The sequence below is a fragment of the Pelobates fuscus genome, chromosome 2 (genome assembly GCF_036172605.1).
Source record: "Pelobates fuscus isolate aPelFus1 chromosome 2, aPelFus1.pri, whole genome shotgun sequence".
Taxonomy (NCBI): domain Eukaryota; kingdom Metazoa; phylum Chordata; class Amphibia; order Anura; family Pelobatidae; genus Pelobates; species Pelobates fuscus.
Window position 1 is genome coordinate 57,480,772 of NC_086318.1, and position 18,547 is coordinate 57,499,318.

The 18,547-nt window shown below is 38.5% G+C and overlaps 1 protein-coding gene across 3 annotated transcripts in view; it reads left to right on the forward strand.

Annotated features, from left to right (window-relative positions):
• Positions 1 to 18,547, forward strand: part of KIDINS220 (kinase D interacting substrate 220) — a 124,980-nt gene that overhangs the window by 59,577 nt on the left and 46,856 nt on the right. For all 3 annotated transcript variants that reach the window (XM_063442189.1, XM_063442190.1, XM_063442191.1), the window contains exons 21-22: positions 191 to 335; positions 1,639 to 1,801. In XM_063442189.1, coding sequence (XP_063298259.1) covers positions 191 to 335; positions 1,639 to 1,801 — 308 coding nt within the window. The remainder of the gene's footprint in view (positions 1 to 190; positions 336 to 1,638; positions 1,802 to 18,547) is intronic.

Consider the following 18,547-nt stretch of genomic DNA (forward strand, 5'->3'; position numbering starts at 1 on the left):
ACATTTTAAAGACTGGCAAAGATTCATGACAGTTTGTAGTACTACAACATCTGGGGAAACACCTTTTGCCCTCCACTGCTTTGTATCCTGGGTTTGGTTCTGATGCTTGCCCGAAAATTATTATTTTTCTTCTATTGGTTAGATTTATTAGACCAACCTTTTCAGTTCCTATGTTTTGTTTTTCCTTCAGGACACTTACAGAAGAAGGCAGATGCAGCGCACTATAACGCGCCAGATGTCATTCGACCTCACCAAGCTGCTGGTGACAGAGGACTGGTTCAGTGACATCAGTCCTCAGACAATGAGGAGACTGCTCAACATTGTTTCAGTAACAGGTAACGAAATTACATTCCTTTCTGTCGACTTTTCCATTGCAATCACGATAACATGCATGTTTTTTGCATGTCTAATGTAGATCCTAACCTCATACTTCATCAAATGTTACATGACAACTGTTAAGGTTCTCAAACTATATACTGCTAAATAGACCTATTTCACTAACTGTATGAAATAAACTAATACAAGGACCACTAGTTAATAAAACAATAAATCACCTTCAGCAGCACTCTCTGAGAAAGAGAGCTCCCTCAGTTACCTTTTATATAGGTTATTTTATTTCTCAGGTGTGACTAATAAAAAGTAATGTAAATAAAAGTAACCCTTGCAAGTACACATACAATAGCACATACACTAAAATATGTTTTGATGGGGATACTCTAAGCATCATAACTACTACAGCGTAGTTTTTACAAATGTTTTGGTACTTACCTGATGCTGGCGCTGCCTTTGAATAATGTCCATTGGTATGCTAACGCAGAAGTACTTACACTTCAAAGCGTAGGATTAAAAGGACCACAGGTGGCTGGCAGAGGCAGGTAAGTGTCAAACCATTCGTTAATTGTTTGACACCGTATTCTGGAATAGTGCAGGGAAGTTGTTGCACCATAACCACTGCATAACAATATCTAAGTAATATTTAAAATATCACCTGCCTATTTTTCAAATATCTACCCCTCTATGGGGCACCATAAGTCACAGGGAATGTATGTGTTAGTGCATAAATGAATTTTCTTTTTCTCCGGCAACATAAAACTTAGAACCAGGAATGTTTAGGCAGTCAGCCAGTAGAGGCACTGCCTCCTTAACACCTTTGGAAATCAAAGATCTTCCTTCACATTTTGTGTCATCACACATTGTGATACCGAACGTGTCCAGTGCTTCTCTATGAATCTATTTATTTTTAACCTTATTGCTCCTTTAACTCATGTCTTTTCATTAATGAAATTACTTAAAACTAATAAACAGCATCTCATAAAATCTTGCAGTCTTTATGTAATATCTACAGCAGGGTTCCCAAACCAGTCCTCAAGACACACTAACAGTCCAGGTTTTTTTCAGGATCTCCATTGGAATTAAACAGGGAAATGCATAAATTCTGGGCAAGGAGGACTGGTTTGGGAACTACTGATTTACAGCATGTCTGGAAGTGCTAGTCTTATACATTCCCACTGTGATTTTAACCAAATTAAAGAACAATAAACATAAATCCTTCTCTAGACAATCGTTCGATGTTACAGTGTAATATCTCATACATACACTAAACATTATACATTGGTATAATTTCCTTGGTATTTTCAGGACGATTGTTACGAGCCAACCAGATTAATTTTAACTGGGATCGCCTTGCCTCTTGGATTAACCTGACTGAACAATGGCCATACAGAACCTCATGGCTTATATTGTACCTAGAGGAAACAGAAGGCATCCACGATCAGTCAACACTGAAAACCATCTATGAAAGGTATATGTGTATACATGTTATTAATCTATTTAATGGATATATATATTGAAATAACAGAACCGGCTCCTAGAATGTAAAGGAATTGTATTTCCTCTCACCTGCCCTATTCAGTAATACTCATCTACTGAGCTGCAGTAATATAGAAGCTGATTGTGGTCTAGCCAATAGTCTCATTTTGAAAACCCAGTGGCTTTAATTAAATATTCTACAAAATAAAATAATTGAGGCCTAATTGTAGACTAGCCCATTAAACTCACAAACTTGTATTTGTATTCAAAACTGTCAAATCACTTGTACACACAGACATACTTGAATTACTACATGCGCTCCTTCACTCGTCCGTGTACTTGCTTCACTTCTCATCCCATGCTGCTCACCTCTGTCCGCAATGGTGAGGAATGATTGAGATCGTCAAGTCAGGAGTACTGTCCCTGTTGTCTAGCAGGGATTAGGCTTTCTTTGTTCTTCAGTGGCAGACTGTTATGGTGCACACGGACCCCTGCAACTATGAACCAAAGAGAATCTGGAGGTGGACTTGCTTTTGTAAGAAATATAAACCTGTTATTGAGCATTTTATACCATGCAGCTTTCTGTAGGCAAAATGATACACTGGGCCGGGAGGATGTTAGTAGAATGGAATATCGACATATTGAAGATAACTGACCTCACCTGATGAGAGGGTTATTTTATCCCTCTCCTCATTCCCCCTCTATATTTAATGGGGATTTGTCACTCCCTTTCGTGCTGATATTGACCACTGTGAAATATCTGGGCAGCTTTGCATTTTGCCAGTGCAAGAGAAGATCGTTAGTAAACGGTGTTCTGTCACGCCAGCAGTTAAATTGAAGTTGTGCAGCTCTCTGTTTTGGTTTCTGGTCACATAGTCATCTAGTTTTGGGTAAAAACATTTTTTAAAGGAACACTATAGGGTCAGGAACACAGATATGTATTCCTGTCCCTATAGTGTTTAAGCCACCATCTAGCCCCTCTGGCACCCCATTCCACCCCTAAATATAGTAAAATCTTATCAGAGGTGAGTCTCTGAGCTAACCACAATGCGTTCCCATAGGATTGGATGAGACTGTCAAGGAGGCAGATCGGGGGCAGAGCCAGCAGGATTCCAACACCGCCCTGGCCAATCAGCATCTCCTCATAGAGAGGCATTAAATCAATGCATCTCTGAGGAAAGTTCAGTGTCTGCATGCAGAGGGTGGAGACACTAAATGGCAATGCTGCACAGCACTGACCCAGGAAGCACCTCTAGCAGCTATACGAGGAGTGGCCAGTGGAGGTATCTCTAGGTTGTAATGTAAACACTGCGTTTTCTCTGACAAAAACAATGTTTATAATTATTCACTACAAGCTTTTTGCAGTACTCACCAGAACAGATACGGTAAGCTGTAGTTGTTATGGTGACTATAGTGTCCCTTTAAGTCAAATTCAGCCTTTTGCATGTCTGCTTCTGCTGTTGAAAAGAATGTGAAAAACATAATGTGATCTGGTTTGTTAATTGTGCCACACAATGTGGGAGGAAATAGCCCTTGTGTCTTGCAGTGGGAAGCCCTGATCATGAAGCTTTTAATAAAGAACGCAGTTTTCACATGCTTTCAGTCATGTAGCATGTGATGTCCAGCCCTACAAACAATGCATCTTTTTCAGCAGGCTTTGTACTCTTTCAGAATCTCCAATCTAATTCGGAGATTACAAATGAGTTTGTGCTGCCAGTAAAATGAAAAAAAAAAAAGTGACTATTTACATCTTTTGGCCCATTGACATTACTCTGTCTGAGCAGTGTGGATTGAAGTGTAATTTCCCTAGAACACCATTAGAGGGCAATGGTGTATTATTTTGGTTTTTATTATCAATGCAGACCTACTCTGTTAGAGCTAGGTTTGTTAGATCCACCACATTAGCTGGACTGCTACCGTAGTCATCTCCATGTCGACAGTACTCTGCTACCAGGCAGGTAAATTTAGTTATGGTAGTTCATAGCTGATTTACATCATGGATTTCCATATATCACTTGCTTTACACACATTGCATATATATATATATATATATATATATATATATATATATATATATATATATATATATATTACATTTTCCTCTTGAAAATGTTAAAACTGCCTGTTACCTGCATAGTGCTGACAGACTAATTTAGTAATTAGTAATTCTCTGGTGTGGTAGAGAAAGACAGACTCCCTACGCAGTAACAGCTGGGAGTTACTCATCGGTTTCCCAAAATATATTTGGTGTCATCTTTTGCATTGCCCATTGTACAGCGCTACGGAATTTGCTGGCGCTATATAAATAATAGAACAATAATTGTTGATTAGTGTGTCACATGTGATCAGGATAAAGCTGACCAAGCAATTATATCTATTTACTTCCTCCAGATGCCCAATTCATGTATGTAAATGCTCTCAATTAACATTTTTTGCAATTAATGTAGTAAATAGTTTCAAATCCAGGAAGACCACCCAATCTGATTAGTAACACTCCCACACGGTGAACCAATAGAAAGAGTTATGCAGCTAGCCCTCTTATGTTAATGGAATCCTAGTTTGTTTCTTTTCTGAAAAATAGCATTTCCTAAACAAAATAAATATAGCTTGTCTCTATTGTGGGTTAAATGAAAGTTGGACAAACCAAAATGCGGAAAAATCTGGAGCAAACGATTTAGACAAAACAAAATTTCTTCCTGTGTACAAGTCTGATTTTATCAGCGTTTGGAGACCACATTGTCCATGATATCATACACTTATTAATGAGATTGGTTTAGTAAAGGGTTACTGTGAGTAAGCTACCTACAGGGAATGAATACTCCTTCTATGGAACATTTATAAGAGGAAATGTGACTATGATTGAATAGATTGCTCATCACTTGTGACCCCTTCTCATTTTCCAGTCACTGTTGCTGAGATTCCTTTGAGTAGATTTAGGGAGTAAGTGTTTAACTGCAATTTTCTTATGGCTTTTGGGCCCAAAAAAGGAACAGAAATAAATGAAAATACTCCCCCCTCCCCTCGTGCCGGCCTGGCCTTCTGCTGCTACTCTTTGCCTCTTGTCCGGAGCAGATGGAAAATGACAGTATTTAGAGTAGATTGTTAAATCCTCCTGCAGAGCAATTCTTTCCATTACCAGCCTTGCACATAAATGACTGATATGTCTGTCCTGCCCCTTTACATTCCTATTTTTTTATTAATCTGTTTGTTAGACCTGCAGGTACATTGTATCTGCAAATACCACCCATTAGTGCAGTGATAGCCAGCCACCGGCCCTGAAGCTGGTTTAAATTCCATCCCTCCGGATGCCTAAAGGTGGTGTTTGTAACAGGTTGTTTAGTATCCAGACTGCACCTTGCATATCTTGGCTGTCTGACAGTCCTGGGATATGTGCAGTCCTAATGGTTGCCTGAGCATGCTGGGACATGTAGAACACAACAGCTGCGGGGCCAAGGGGTTAGCCATTACTGCTGTATTGTGTTTTCTTTGGGTTTTTGATTTCGTTTTTTAGTCCATATGTGCAGTGGATCGAATACTGCTGATATTTATTCGAGTTCATCCTGTAGCTGCATGAACCCAGCTGCCGTCTCACTCATCCTGTAGCTGCATGAACCCAGCTGCCATCTCACTCATCCTGTAGCTGCATGAACCCAGCTGCCGTCTCACTCATCCTGTAGCTGCATGAACCCAGCTGCCGTCTCACTCATCCTGTAGCTGCATGAACCCAGCTGCCGTCTCACTCATCCTGTAGCTGCATGAACCCAGCTGCCGTCTCACTCATCCTGTAGCTGCATGAACCCAGCTGCCGTCTCACTCATCCTGTAGCTGCGTAAACCCAGCTGCCGTCTCACACATCTTGTAGCTGCATGAACCCAGCTGCTGTCTCACTCATCCTGTAGCCAGCTACTTCTTTTTCACTCCTCTGGAAACTGCCGGAGTTAATCTACTTGTGTGTCACTTTTCCTGAAACTGCTGGTGTTCACTACCTTCTCGCACCACATAAAGCTTCCAGTATATAATGAATGGTGATAGACTAGGTGTTAGATATACCAACACCAGTCAATAGGTGGAGCGCTCAAAGTGAGGTAACTTACCCCCCTCTTTGGCTTTTTAAATAACCTGGAGGTGGGGATGAGAAAAATAGAAAAACAATATCGCGTAATACGTTAAGATTAAGTGGGATGGAAATGAAAATATACGTAGACCCACTCACATGGTTCTGAGCCTAGCAGGATAGGCTCAGATCTCTTGAACAGGCGTGTTTGGGATGACACGGAACCTTACTTGTAAAGATGGAGGAGGATCCCGTTGTGCCTTTAAGAAATAAAGTGCCAGATTTGGTGCAGTATGCAAATGTATTTCAATGTGAAAGGCGAAGTATGAGAAACTGCTTACCTGGTTCAGAGCCTAAACTCTGGCTCTGAGTTGATTGGTGTGTGTGTCTATATGGGGACACAAAACCCTCTGGATATATAGCAGGAGCACAGGATACTTCATCAACAGGAGGATTTTGAATAAGAGAAAATTTATTCCAAAATATAAAAACACTATATAAATAAAATCAATAAATGAAATCAATGTTAAAAAATAAGTCCTTAGTCCTGTATGATGTCCGAGACGCGTTTCGCCGGTCGGCTTTATCAATCGGTCTTAAAGGCACAACGGGATCCTCCTCCACCTTTACAAGTAAGGTTCCGTGTCATCCCAAACACGCCTGTTCAAGAGATCTGAGCCTATCCTGCTAGGCTCAGAACCATGTGAGTGGGTCTACGTATATTTTCATTTCCATCCCACTTAATCTTAACGTATTACGCGATATTGTTTTTCTATTTTTCTCATCCCCACCTCCAGGTTATTTAAAAAGCCAAAGAGGGGGGTAAGTTACCTCACTTTGAGCGCTCCACCTATTGACTGGTGTTGGTATATCTAACACCTAGTCTATCACCATTTTTTATATACTTGTGTCAAGTTGTGAGAGAATTGCACATTGGTGGTAGCAGCACAGATTTGTTCCACAGCAATCCATTTTAAGCGCCTAAATACACAATATTTCCTTCTTCCAGTATATAATAGTTTTCCCCAGAAGGGTGGAAAAATTGGAGCAGAAAATAATTCAGTCTGTGCATGTAAAGGCAGAGAAGCCCAATTGGAGGAGGTGAGCCGAGCCCAAAAAGTGGGGCATGCTTTACCCATGGAACAGTAGCGCTCCCCCTTTGGACTGGTATGTCTACAGCATAGGCTCTGCATATATGTGTCAGGGAGATTCCTGGCCATTGCTGTCCACCTGGAGTTTGTTTGATTGCCAGTTGACGCTAGTAAGAAGTAGTTGTGCAAGTTAGAGACCTAAGAGCTAATTCACAACACCTTAGCAAAGTGATTTTGGTGCATGGCTGCTGCCTGTGCACCTTTACATTTGAAAACCGTGCAATTCCTGAGTAACAGCATTGTTTTCTTTTTATAGTCCCCATGTCCCCTAGTGACGGTTTATTCAGTATTTAATCTATTATACATACAGCCATTTAGCAAAGTATGCTGTCACTGGTTGCTATGTACGTCCAGTGCTTCTCTATGCTTTGGATAGCTGACTGCAAAAAACTAAAATGGTCAATCATCCTATGTCTACAATGCTTCTCTCTCTCTCTCTTTTATTTTATTTTTTTAATTATTTGTCATTAAATTGGGATCCCATTACAGTGAATAAATGCACTGACAGTGTACTAAAAAAAATATTATTATTTATATACCTGGAAGGCATCATTGAGATTTCTCTCGTTTTCAAGTATGTCCTGGGATCACAAATGATTGCATTGATACATTAGGGTACAATAAAATACAAAAACATACAAAAGTATTCTCAGAATAGTGTTCATCCATTAGCACATGATGGGTGCATCACTTGGGTACTTAAGGGCCAATTCAATCATGTCTGTACCCTGTACCCCTGTGGAATGTCCTGTTTATTGACAGCTCCATACAACGCTGCTGTTGCCAAGTAAACCTTTCAATCCATTTTAATGTAGAAACTTTAAATACTCTGTAAATACTTGTCCGATCACTTTCTTTTTAGTGAGGGGAAAACTGTTTTTAGAGCTCTATGAATTTAATTGAGTTGAGGGTTTATTGGACTTGGCCTCCACGTGCGGACAGATTATGTTCATTGTCAGATGAAACCTAGAGGACACGCTAGGACTCGTGGGGAGTCTACATCTATGGACTGTCAGCGATTCCAAAAGGCAGTGTAACATATTCCCCCGTGAGTAATAGTATGTGCTGACTGCTTTCTAATCTAATTGACACACATCACACGTTTCTTTTTGTCAAATCTGTTCTCAAGAAAGGGTATAACAAATATGTTACTACACTCTTATTGTTATTCATTTTTTTTTTCTTCGCTCGTTTTCAAAATTTGATGCCATAAAATCTGAGTAGGGTGATACGCTTTAAAAATTCCAACTGTATGTTTCATCTCTCTATTATGGAAGGGATCTGACATTGTTAGTGAAAAGGAACAGATATAATAATGTAAATAATATCTGAAGTATTTCAACTTCTTAAGGAGTTGGCATGGAAACCGATTTTAAAGTAAAACCCTGGGATCAATGTGTACAGCACAAAAACAACTTGCTGTTAAGAGATTTAAGCTGTCTCTGCTGACTGTAATGCTCTTTACACAACTGCATCTCTCCAAGGGTTAAACTGTGGGACTAGCATTGTAAAAAAAAAGTACTTTGTCTGTGCCAGCTGGGATGCAGGCTAGAAGTTTCATTATAAACTTTTTTTTCTTTTATGCTACTGCAATAATAGCCAGCCATGTGCTATGTAATTTTGCCTGAAACATTGGCTGTCCTCTGGAGGTCTGTATAGCTCTATCAGAGGTCTCCCAATGGAAGCGTATACCAGTTGTTTGGCTGCTTGTGCGAAATTAAAGTGCTCCTGAAGTTATTTGTTCACAGCCAACCATCATATACATTTAATAAAGGGACAGCAGTTTTATAGCACAATTACATTATATGAGGAAGAAAAACTAGAAAGCACAATCAAATCTATCTATGGACATTATAACCAGATTAAAAATCCAATAGAAAAATTTTAACTCTTCTGGTTTCGAAATGTAAGAACATTAAGGGAGGAAGAGTGGTTTTCTCTGAGCGTTAATTGCTTTGTGGCATAGAACAGCACCATGAAGCTTTGAATAGAATTGTGTTCTGTATCTTATGGTCAAATTGGGTTTGCTTAACTGCTAATCTGGGGCTTGGCATCAGACCTTACCATATGGGAACTGGTACATGACACTTCACCAGGAATGTAGGCATGCATACAACAAGAAGACATCCCACTCCAGCCTCATAACATAAAATAATGATGAAGCTACAACACCTTGGTCCACGTAGAAATGAGGTTTCTTCCACCAATCTGTGGAACTGGCTTGACCATGATATTAAAGTCAAAACAGAGACCACTCTGGAAAGGGGAATAAATGCCACTTCCATATAAATAAAGATACAGTGGCTACTTCATTGTGTACAACGTAACGATACCTGACTTACTAACTTCATTATGCACATACATTTAGGAAAATAATCTGTTCATTCATTTTTGTTTAGACTGGCATATATTTCTGCACTGCATTCTGTTATTAATTATAAAAATAAAAAAAAACAAAGATAAAATGTTGGCATTTTACCTGTGGGAGATGTGATATTTCTTCTGGTTTAATGCACTTGTGTGTCGTATCCATCATGGCGAGCGATGTTCTAATCTCTGCAAAGACTTGGACAAATGACCAGAGAGTTACTAACCCTCCCCAGGCTGTTACTAAAACTTCACCCAGAACCCCTTACAGGTTAATATATATCATTGATACTCTTTGTTGAATAGGGAAACAATAACTTCCTGGTCCCTTAACAGTTGCTCAACAATTTAGTGAAAATACCTGCTTATGTGTGCATAAATCGTGTGAGAGTAGACATTCCCAGTATGCTGTTATGCAGATTGTTGATATGAGAAGCTCAAAAAGAGAACACGTACAAATGAATCATACAAATGAATGAGTGCAGTTCCTATTTTGGTTTAAAACATACGCGACATGCACTTATAAACCCCATTGTGAGAATGGAAGGTTTATTTTCTTGGCACATATATACAGCCTACATTGGATCCAATGGCAACTACACAAATTAACAAATCCTAGTATCGAAGTATGAAAGCATTTTATTAAATGGTGAAGAAAAATAATAATATATATGTCGATTGTTAGCACCCTCAGGAGCCTGCGTGACTTTGGTAGTGGTGCACAGATTTGCCTGCAGAGGGCGTCAAGAGCCCTGAAAGAGGCCACCATCTCCACGGAGTGTAGAACGGCTCCGCCGCCATCCCACAAGATAGGAGAGTCCTCCAAGCGATGTAAGGAACCAGGGTGGGATGACCCCCACCGGTCCAAAGTGGGGGGAAGCAGGGCCAGCCCCATTGGAAACGAAGGATCCAGACAGTTGCAGATAGCAGGGTGGCAGCCGTCCACCCCGCTCACCGCCTGAGTAGGCCTCCATCATGGAGATGTTGTTTCTCCTCTAGAGGGGCCAAACCATAAATTTCGAGCGTAGCTCCAGAACCAGTACCTCTAAGTGCTATGGACTGCCGCTTGTCTGTGCCAGATGATGGGCCAAACTACTTATATGGGCCAAAAGGCTTGCACTTTGTGGGAGCTGATCCTCCATGCGACCAGTCAGCATGGCGGCCCGGTCCCGCCCCAGATTAATGAATTTTAGCACCTGACTATAGTCTTGCTCATGAAAATTCCTGGAGGAAAGCAAACTAATGAAAGCCATTCTTAGCTGCCCAGCTGCTGTATAGGGTCTCGCATAGAAAGCTGAAAGCATGTATGAGTTTAGTTAGGACACACAAAAGAGTTTGGGTGAACATAGTTCTAGAAATACAGATACAATGAATGGGAGCTACACCATAAGCTGTTCAAGAAACAGATTTTTACACAGCTTTCATTTTCTTTACATATTTTTAATCAATATAAAATGAGGATAAATACAATTTGAGGGAAAAATAGCATAACTAAAAATTTAAATAAATAAAGTTAATGAAGCACAAGGATACATATCACATTTATGAGAGATTTGAAGGAAATGATGGAGATCACATGTGAAAATGGGGAACAGGGAAGAGGTCCTTAGACGGAAAGAAAGTTAGAAAATACAATGTCCTTTTAGTCCCTAGTAAATACATATTTTTTTTTTCCTGCTTAAAAAAAAAATAAATATTAAAATGTACTTGGTCAAAGTATAAAAGTTGAAAGATATACTTAAATAATAATACAAAAATATTACTGTTCTTTGAAGCCATACTATTCTTCTATTTTATAAATAACACTGATAATATGCATTGCGTTCATTGCCTTTTAGGTTTCATTCTTATTGTAGATAATGCAGTATTGCTAAGGAATTCTAAAAGCAGCTGGCTGCTGTCATCTTTAGCCAATTTTCACCTGATGTTGAATTAATCATCTAATATTATCCATAACTCGTGTTAACCCTTTTTTATGGGGTGCCATATTTTCTTTTGATTTTATATTTAAGAATTGGCAAATTACATCGCAATTCAGTTCAAACAAAGCACACATTGCACGTGAGTAGAAAAAATAGAAACATTGTTTAATTTGTCCTCTTGCAAATGCTTTCTGTGTGCTGACAACCAGGTGCAAAGGAGAGTGCTTCTGACAATGACTGACAGAGATCCAAGATGGAGGTGCCCCGTTGCATGATAAAGAGGTGTTTCATTTATTTTCCCACCTCACTAACACATAATTGTGAAATATTTGGGAGAATTAAGCATAGTATTAGAAACCTTAGGAATAGTGTACACTGCAAAATATGTTGATGCTTAAAGGGTCACCTTAAGCACTGAAATCTTTTCATTTTAATGAAGTGATTTTGGGGAATAGATACTGTGGTTGTAAACAGTGCAATTTCTGAGCAGTGCCACTGTTTACATTTTTTAGTTTTCAGACCTGCTATTGGATGTAATTCAGATAGCCACTAGGGGCTTCTAACACAAATTGATTTCGTTATTGAATCTATTTGATGTCTGGTATCCATATGTAAAACTGTGTGTGTTCCTTGCTTCTCTTTCACAATCATTGGATTGGACATGTGCCCTTTGTCCTTGATGCTTCTCTACGAGAACCATCTTTTTAGGCTATAGTCATAATCTTGGCAATCAAGCTAGTCCTATAAATTGAAATTGCCTTCGTGCTAACCATGCAATCAAAAAATATAAATGACAAAATAATGCAATAATGCAAAATAATGCATTATGTGATGGAGAACCATCACATAATGTTTATGGCATAATAAACCTCTTTTTCTCACCTTTATAGACCTTTGAGTGCGTCCTTTTTTTAATAATAATTTATTTATCTAAAGTGTTCCTTTAAAAAACAAATACAATGGAATTCATATCTGATTGATAGGTAAGTAATTGTATCCATGCAGAGTAAACTGCTTTTTGTAGATGAGCTCTAGCTTCCAAATATTGCTAAGCATTTCAGATAAGGTTTTTTCCCCCTTTCATACTGGTGGTTCTTCTACTTGATGAACATAAACATGATGAAAAAACGTTGTGTTTTATTTTTTAAGAGAATTGAAAGTTAGCCTTTTAAATGCAGGCTATTTTTATTCTAGATATCCTGCTGAATTCCACCTCGTTGTGGACCTTGATGATCACATGTTTTCAATACATTTCTACTTACACACAGCCTTTACGGACATGTAGCATGGAAGATCACCATTAATGTATTTTGGAAATTATTGTATTTTTTTGTTTTGGATCTATGTATTGTTAAGGGATTAGTCTAATGCAAGACATATGAACCACTGAACACTATCAAAAGAAACGACTTTTGCAAAATATACTTTCATCTCTCCATACAATATTGTGGCTTCCTGATGGTTTCTCTTGAATTACACTGCTCCCTGGCTTTAGCAGACTAATCTGGAGCAGTGCGGACACTGTGGCTGCTGCTGTATTCTTTAAAAATAATTTTGTGCATCATACGTGGAATGGGTTCCTTAAGAACACAGTCGTATTACCAGCAAGCATCCTGTCCCATATTCTGAGTGCGTTATGTATGGATGTTGCGACTGGGAAATGTTGTATTTACAGCATGGTAATAGCAGCAGGAGATAAATGGTATACATTTATTTTATTATTAAGGAATTTAGATTTGGTAAAACAATTCGAAAATGGTATTTTTTTTTTTTCTCCGCGCAAGTAGTAAAATTTATATATTTCCATAAAAAGCCTCATTTATTTTTATAGTAATTTGATGACACATCTGCTTGTTTTATTCAGCTGAAAAGGGAAAATGTTGCTTCTTGGTGTTTTGTAAAATTGCTTTGTTAAATTATTTTCTAAATCGTTCAACTTTTAACAAATGACATTTGATACCAACACTGGAAAGCAATTTCAGCTAATTAAGTAGATCCTTCTATAAACCACTGGAACATTAAGATGACAAACTGTTCATTCAGGATTATTTTAATTGGTACAATTATTGTAATTTTGTTGCAATTATGCGTTGAGTTAAAAGCTTTTGTCTGAATCATTTGAAGGTTTTGTGTTTTTTTTGTTAGCATACAAGATAAAAGGAGTTATATAAAAATTGTGATAAACGTTTTTTTTTTCCTCCCCCACCCCTTTTTAATAGCCCCACTATCAGTCCAATATTTTGAAATAATATCCAAACTGTATGAATTTACATTGCAGCAAGATTCCAAATAAGAATAATCAGATGAAAACAGAGATTATTTATTAACATAATTACGTTTTCGCAAGATCTCATGTGAAGATATTCTGAGAAAATAAAGTGTATTTATTATCAGTCTATCTCTTGATACGCATTTTATCACACATACTCATAATTAAGTCTGTTTGCATGAAAATAATTCAGAAGTATTAAGTCCAATGATTTTTTTTTATTGATTTTTTTATGTGAGATCAATTTTTATTTTTGAATTAATTCATGATTTTTACAGGCTCCATCTTCACAGTAATTATATACGTCTTGGTAATAGCTGGTATGTCAGCCATATTATGGATGTTTAGTAAGATCAGCGCAGGCAATGGCATCTCATGTGTGGAACGTATTTGGTGACGGTTTTATTTCAGTGAAAGATGACAATTGCCCCCATGTCAATGCTCTGAGAGGGGAACATGGCCATAAAGGATTTGCCTTTAAGGGTTATTCACTAAACCAGGGATAGGCAACCTTCGGCACTCCAGATGTTGTGGACTACATCCCCCATAATGTTCCTACACACAATGTTGGAAAAGCATCATGGGAGGTGTAGTCCAAAACATCTGCAGTGCCGAAGGCTGCCTATGCCTGCACTAAACCATGGATTGTCTGAAATTAACAAGGAAATTTCAAATTCTGGGCAAAAATGGAAACCTTTTTTAATTCAACTCTAAGTTCAGGCATTTTGGTCTTGTGAATTCATCCGGAAATACCAATTCACGACTTGGTGAACTTGGTTACCCATTTAGTCTCTAAACTCTAGTATTCTCACTGAACGTACTGTATGTCTCCGCATTACTGTTGCTTTATTCAAAATGTAATAGGTTTCGTTATAAGCACGCTGAGCAAAGAGGATAAACTATATTCCCTTTAAAATGTCAGCATATTCAGCAGAGATCGTGAAGACCGGATTGCTTAAATAGAACTGTATGATATAGACCTGTAATCAAGCTAAATTTAATTAATACCACAAAAAACCTTTTTATTAGTTTTGTTTGCGCAAAACAAAGTTTATTCTCCATCTAATTAATATGTAAATTATTTTTTTAGATTTGTTTTTGTAGTTTTGACTTTACATTTGTTTTAGTCACATCCTATTGAACGTTTAGAAGAGTGTGGGTACCCCCCCCCCTCTCTCCCCGTTATCGGCATTATCAGTGTAGCTTAGGGGGTCAGTCCCTCGGATATGAGATTAGATCCAGTTGATCCCAAAGCATTCTAAAATGGTTTGATTTCAAACCAGAGAGTTTAAGGGGTCATGCTGCTCACAGTGCCTCTGTTTTCAGAGACTGAATTATCGGTGGAGAATAATTGTAACATTTCCACTGCATACGCCGATATAAAGTTTTTATTTTTATTTTGTAAAATTTTATTTTAAGTTAATATTTATTAAGGCAGGCTGAACCAAAAACTCAGCTGTATATGTTTTTATTGAATGTAATTTAGAGGAAATTTTAATATAAAGTTTATTCATGGTCTTATTTACATTTGACTTTTAATTTGTGGAAACGTTGTGTTTGTCAAAGTCCAGGTTGTGTTCGGAAAAGAGTAGGGCCATCTTCAGACAGTCTATGAATAGTGCGGGCTATGGGCAACGAATGGGTTAACTCCGTGGAATATTATTTTTGTGTGGACATATGAGATCAGCCAGAAAAGGCATTAAAAAACTACTTTTAAGTTCTGTATGCGACCCTTCAAATTTCTGTAAATGTTAATTCTGCAGAAAACACACTTGTAGGTCATACGAAGTCTTAATAAAGGTTACATTATCTTCTCAGGCTACAAATGTAAATGTTCTGCCTATTTGCGTACTGCTTAAAAGGGGGGCCTTATTTCCATCGAGCTGGCTGAAGGATCTGTGTTGGTAGTTTTTTATTTTGTATTTTGCACAGAAAGCTTTTTAGGTTCCTTCTACTCTAATAGGCTTTAGCATTTCAACAGCTGGTGAGTCTTTTCACTGAAGCCTTTGTATCAATAAAAAATGCATCGAGTGGCAATCATTTTTGTCTAGATGGCTCTATTTATCAAAATATAGCTTTCCTTTGTTGGCTTTATTGAAATAAAACATGAATTCTTTATAGTTCTCAATCCCAAGCATATGATGGCATTCTCTCTTTCCTGCTTCTCATGCTAAATTATACATCAACAACAAGCAGTCCTTGTAAGCTTTTCAGAGCTTTTTGAAGCAAACTTCACGACAAACTCAAGAGCACCCAGTGGAGATTATTGAAATGCAGCTATTGTGTTGAGATTTTTTTTCTCTTTTTCTATGACATGGAGTAGGAGTCATTTTAAGGCTCACAAGCTAGCATGTGCGTAATATTGAACACATTGTTTGGTCCATATTGTGTACAAAACATTAAAGCTTTTACATGGAAAAAGCATTCCTTTACATATGAGCTGGCGGAGGTGAACTGGTAAAAACATGTGATAAACAATATGATAAATCTTAGAAATAGGTCTTTAAGGTTTGCAATTTTATACATTATGGTGTCCATGCCTAACCATTCCAGGAGGGTCTTCTAAAGCAATATATATTTATATATATAATATAGTAAGGCGGCACAGATTTTCATACACCTTTATACTTCAGCACATTAGATTTGGAATTAAACAAACCCAAGAAGATTTAGTGCAGACTTTCATTTTTAGTTTAGGGTATTTACACCCGTAATGCAAGAAATGGACAGAAATGACGCGTATTTTATACATTCAGTGCCTGTTTGCCATGCTGTTGAGTGATGTCTGTGACCCATCGACATAACGCCAAGCTTATATCGTTCTTGCTAAGGCTTTGCCAAGCCTCACTGCAGCCATGCTCAGTTCCTGACTTTTGAGATCATGACATGTTTGTAGAAATGTAAAGTTTGATTTGTGTGAGCAGTATGTTTGGGACCATTTAGTTGGTTTGAGATGGTGTTCCAGTGAAATGTATTTGAACAGATTAGATCCTCTTAGATATAAAAAATAAATGTGAGGTTATATTGTCCCCATCTCTTTTTTTGAATGTTGTGTATAGATTGTTTTCATTTGAGGTATAACTACTAAACAGTGAAACCCCCATTTGTAAATACATATTTAGGCAGTGGAATGTCTCTCTAACTGTTTAATGGGTTGGAGCGTCTTATTCGGGATTGACCATAAACCCCTGGGTTTATGGTTTGGTAGTTTTTCCCCACAGATGCTCTCTAAACTGATAGCATCATTGCCATAGTGGTTATCAGATTACACATAGCATGGTTTATTGTAAATGCTGCACCCACAAGTTAAGAGAGAAATTAACACATGCAACGTGGCAGTAATGTTCCAGGTGCATAGTTAACCTTCTTGAGGAGCAGGTTTACAGCTGCAGTGATTTTTATTTATTATACCACAAATCACTGCTGATCTTAACCACTCTCATAGCTGACAGTATGCTCAGATTACTTGGTGCTTAGAGCAAGTCTCAATAAAAAAAAAATCCATTCTCCTTCTGCCATCAACAGTCCGGACAAGTGAGACAGTTTCAGTGGCTGCCAGACATACTTTAAAGGGACACTATAGTCATCCAGACCACTTCAGCCCATTAAAGTGGTTGGGGTACAGTGTCCCTATTGCACTTAGTGCTGCAATAATAAACATTGCAGTTCCAGAGAAACAGCAATGTTTATATTGCAGCTCCAAGTCTACCCACAGCCACTAGAGGCGCTTTCTGAATCCTAAAGGAACTTTGGTCTGGTAACTGACGCTGGACGTCCTCACACTCTGCATGAGGACATCCAGCATCTGCTATTTCTCAATTGGAAAGCATTGATACAGTGCTTTCTTCTGGGGAGGTCTAATGTGCACGAGGCATTTGACGCACATGCACATTAGTGCCCGCTTGTCGTTGGGTGTCGGAGGAGGCGAAGCCCCAACCCAGTGCTGAGTGACATTGGCACCGGGATAAGGTAAGTAAATAAAGTTTTTTTTTTTTGTTTGTTTGTTTTCCTTTACAAATGTTTTGGATGGGTTCCTGGATTGTTTGGTATTGCGGTCCCACCTGTCTTCTCAACAATTGGCTTGCACTTTACTTGATACTCACCTAGCGCTTTGACTAGGTCTCTGTTTAACTGGTCTTGATTCCTCACCCTAATGGCATGCTTTACACAGCATTGACCAGTTATAATTGGCATCAGCAAATATTAGGTGCAGCAATAAAAATCTGCAACTTCAAATGGAACATCGAGAATCACCTGTACACATTTTGTACGGCATCTTATGCGTCATTGAAGGATGCACTAAGACAAACTTGGCCAAATTCAGTTGAACAGCTCAGTGTTCAATTAAGAATGGGGGGACTTTGTATACCAAAAGCTTCTATTGCTCCAAAGTGTATATTTTATTAACATTCATACCAGACACATGGATAGTCTGCACTTTACTGTTAGTAAATATTTCTTTTCAAATCCATTGTGCTGGAATACGGAGCAAAAACAAGCAAATCTGTGTCACTTCCAAATACATACGGGCTGCTGTTTACTCTGTTAGGAGCAAGCCGGAACATTTTTTTAGTGGCAATAGCTCCTGGAAAAATAGCGCTGTGTACATCAGGTGTGTGTGCAAGATCGACTGAATTCCACACAAGTGAGGCAGTCTGACAATAGACCACCAGTCTGCCCCAGGCATCCGACCACTGTGGAACCATGCCACTGCAATTGAGTGCCAGCTGCCATAAAAACCTGTTGGTGGCAGTTGGAGCTCCAGTGCACGCCAATTATGGAATGTATTGACCTATTGCTGGATATCTCCAGCATGAGACACCAACAATAATGTTTCAAATCCAGCCCTGGAATTAGATCACTGTAACATACAGCACTCCAATGCTTGCTGGGCTGCAGGCAGGCTAGGTGTCCAATGTGCCCCGTGATCTGGTTTTAGAGTATTATTACTGTACCTCCTCTCAATTATGCCAAT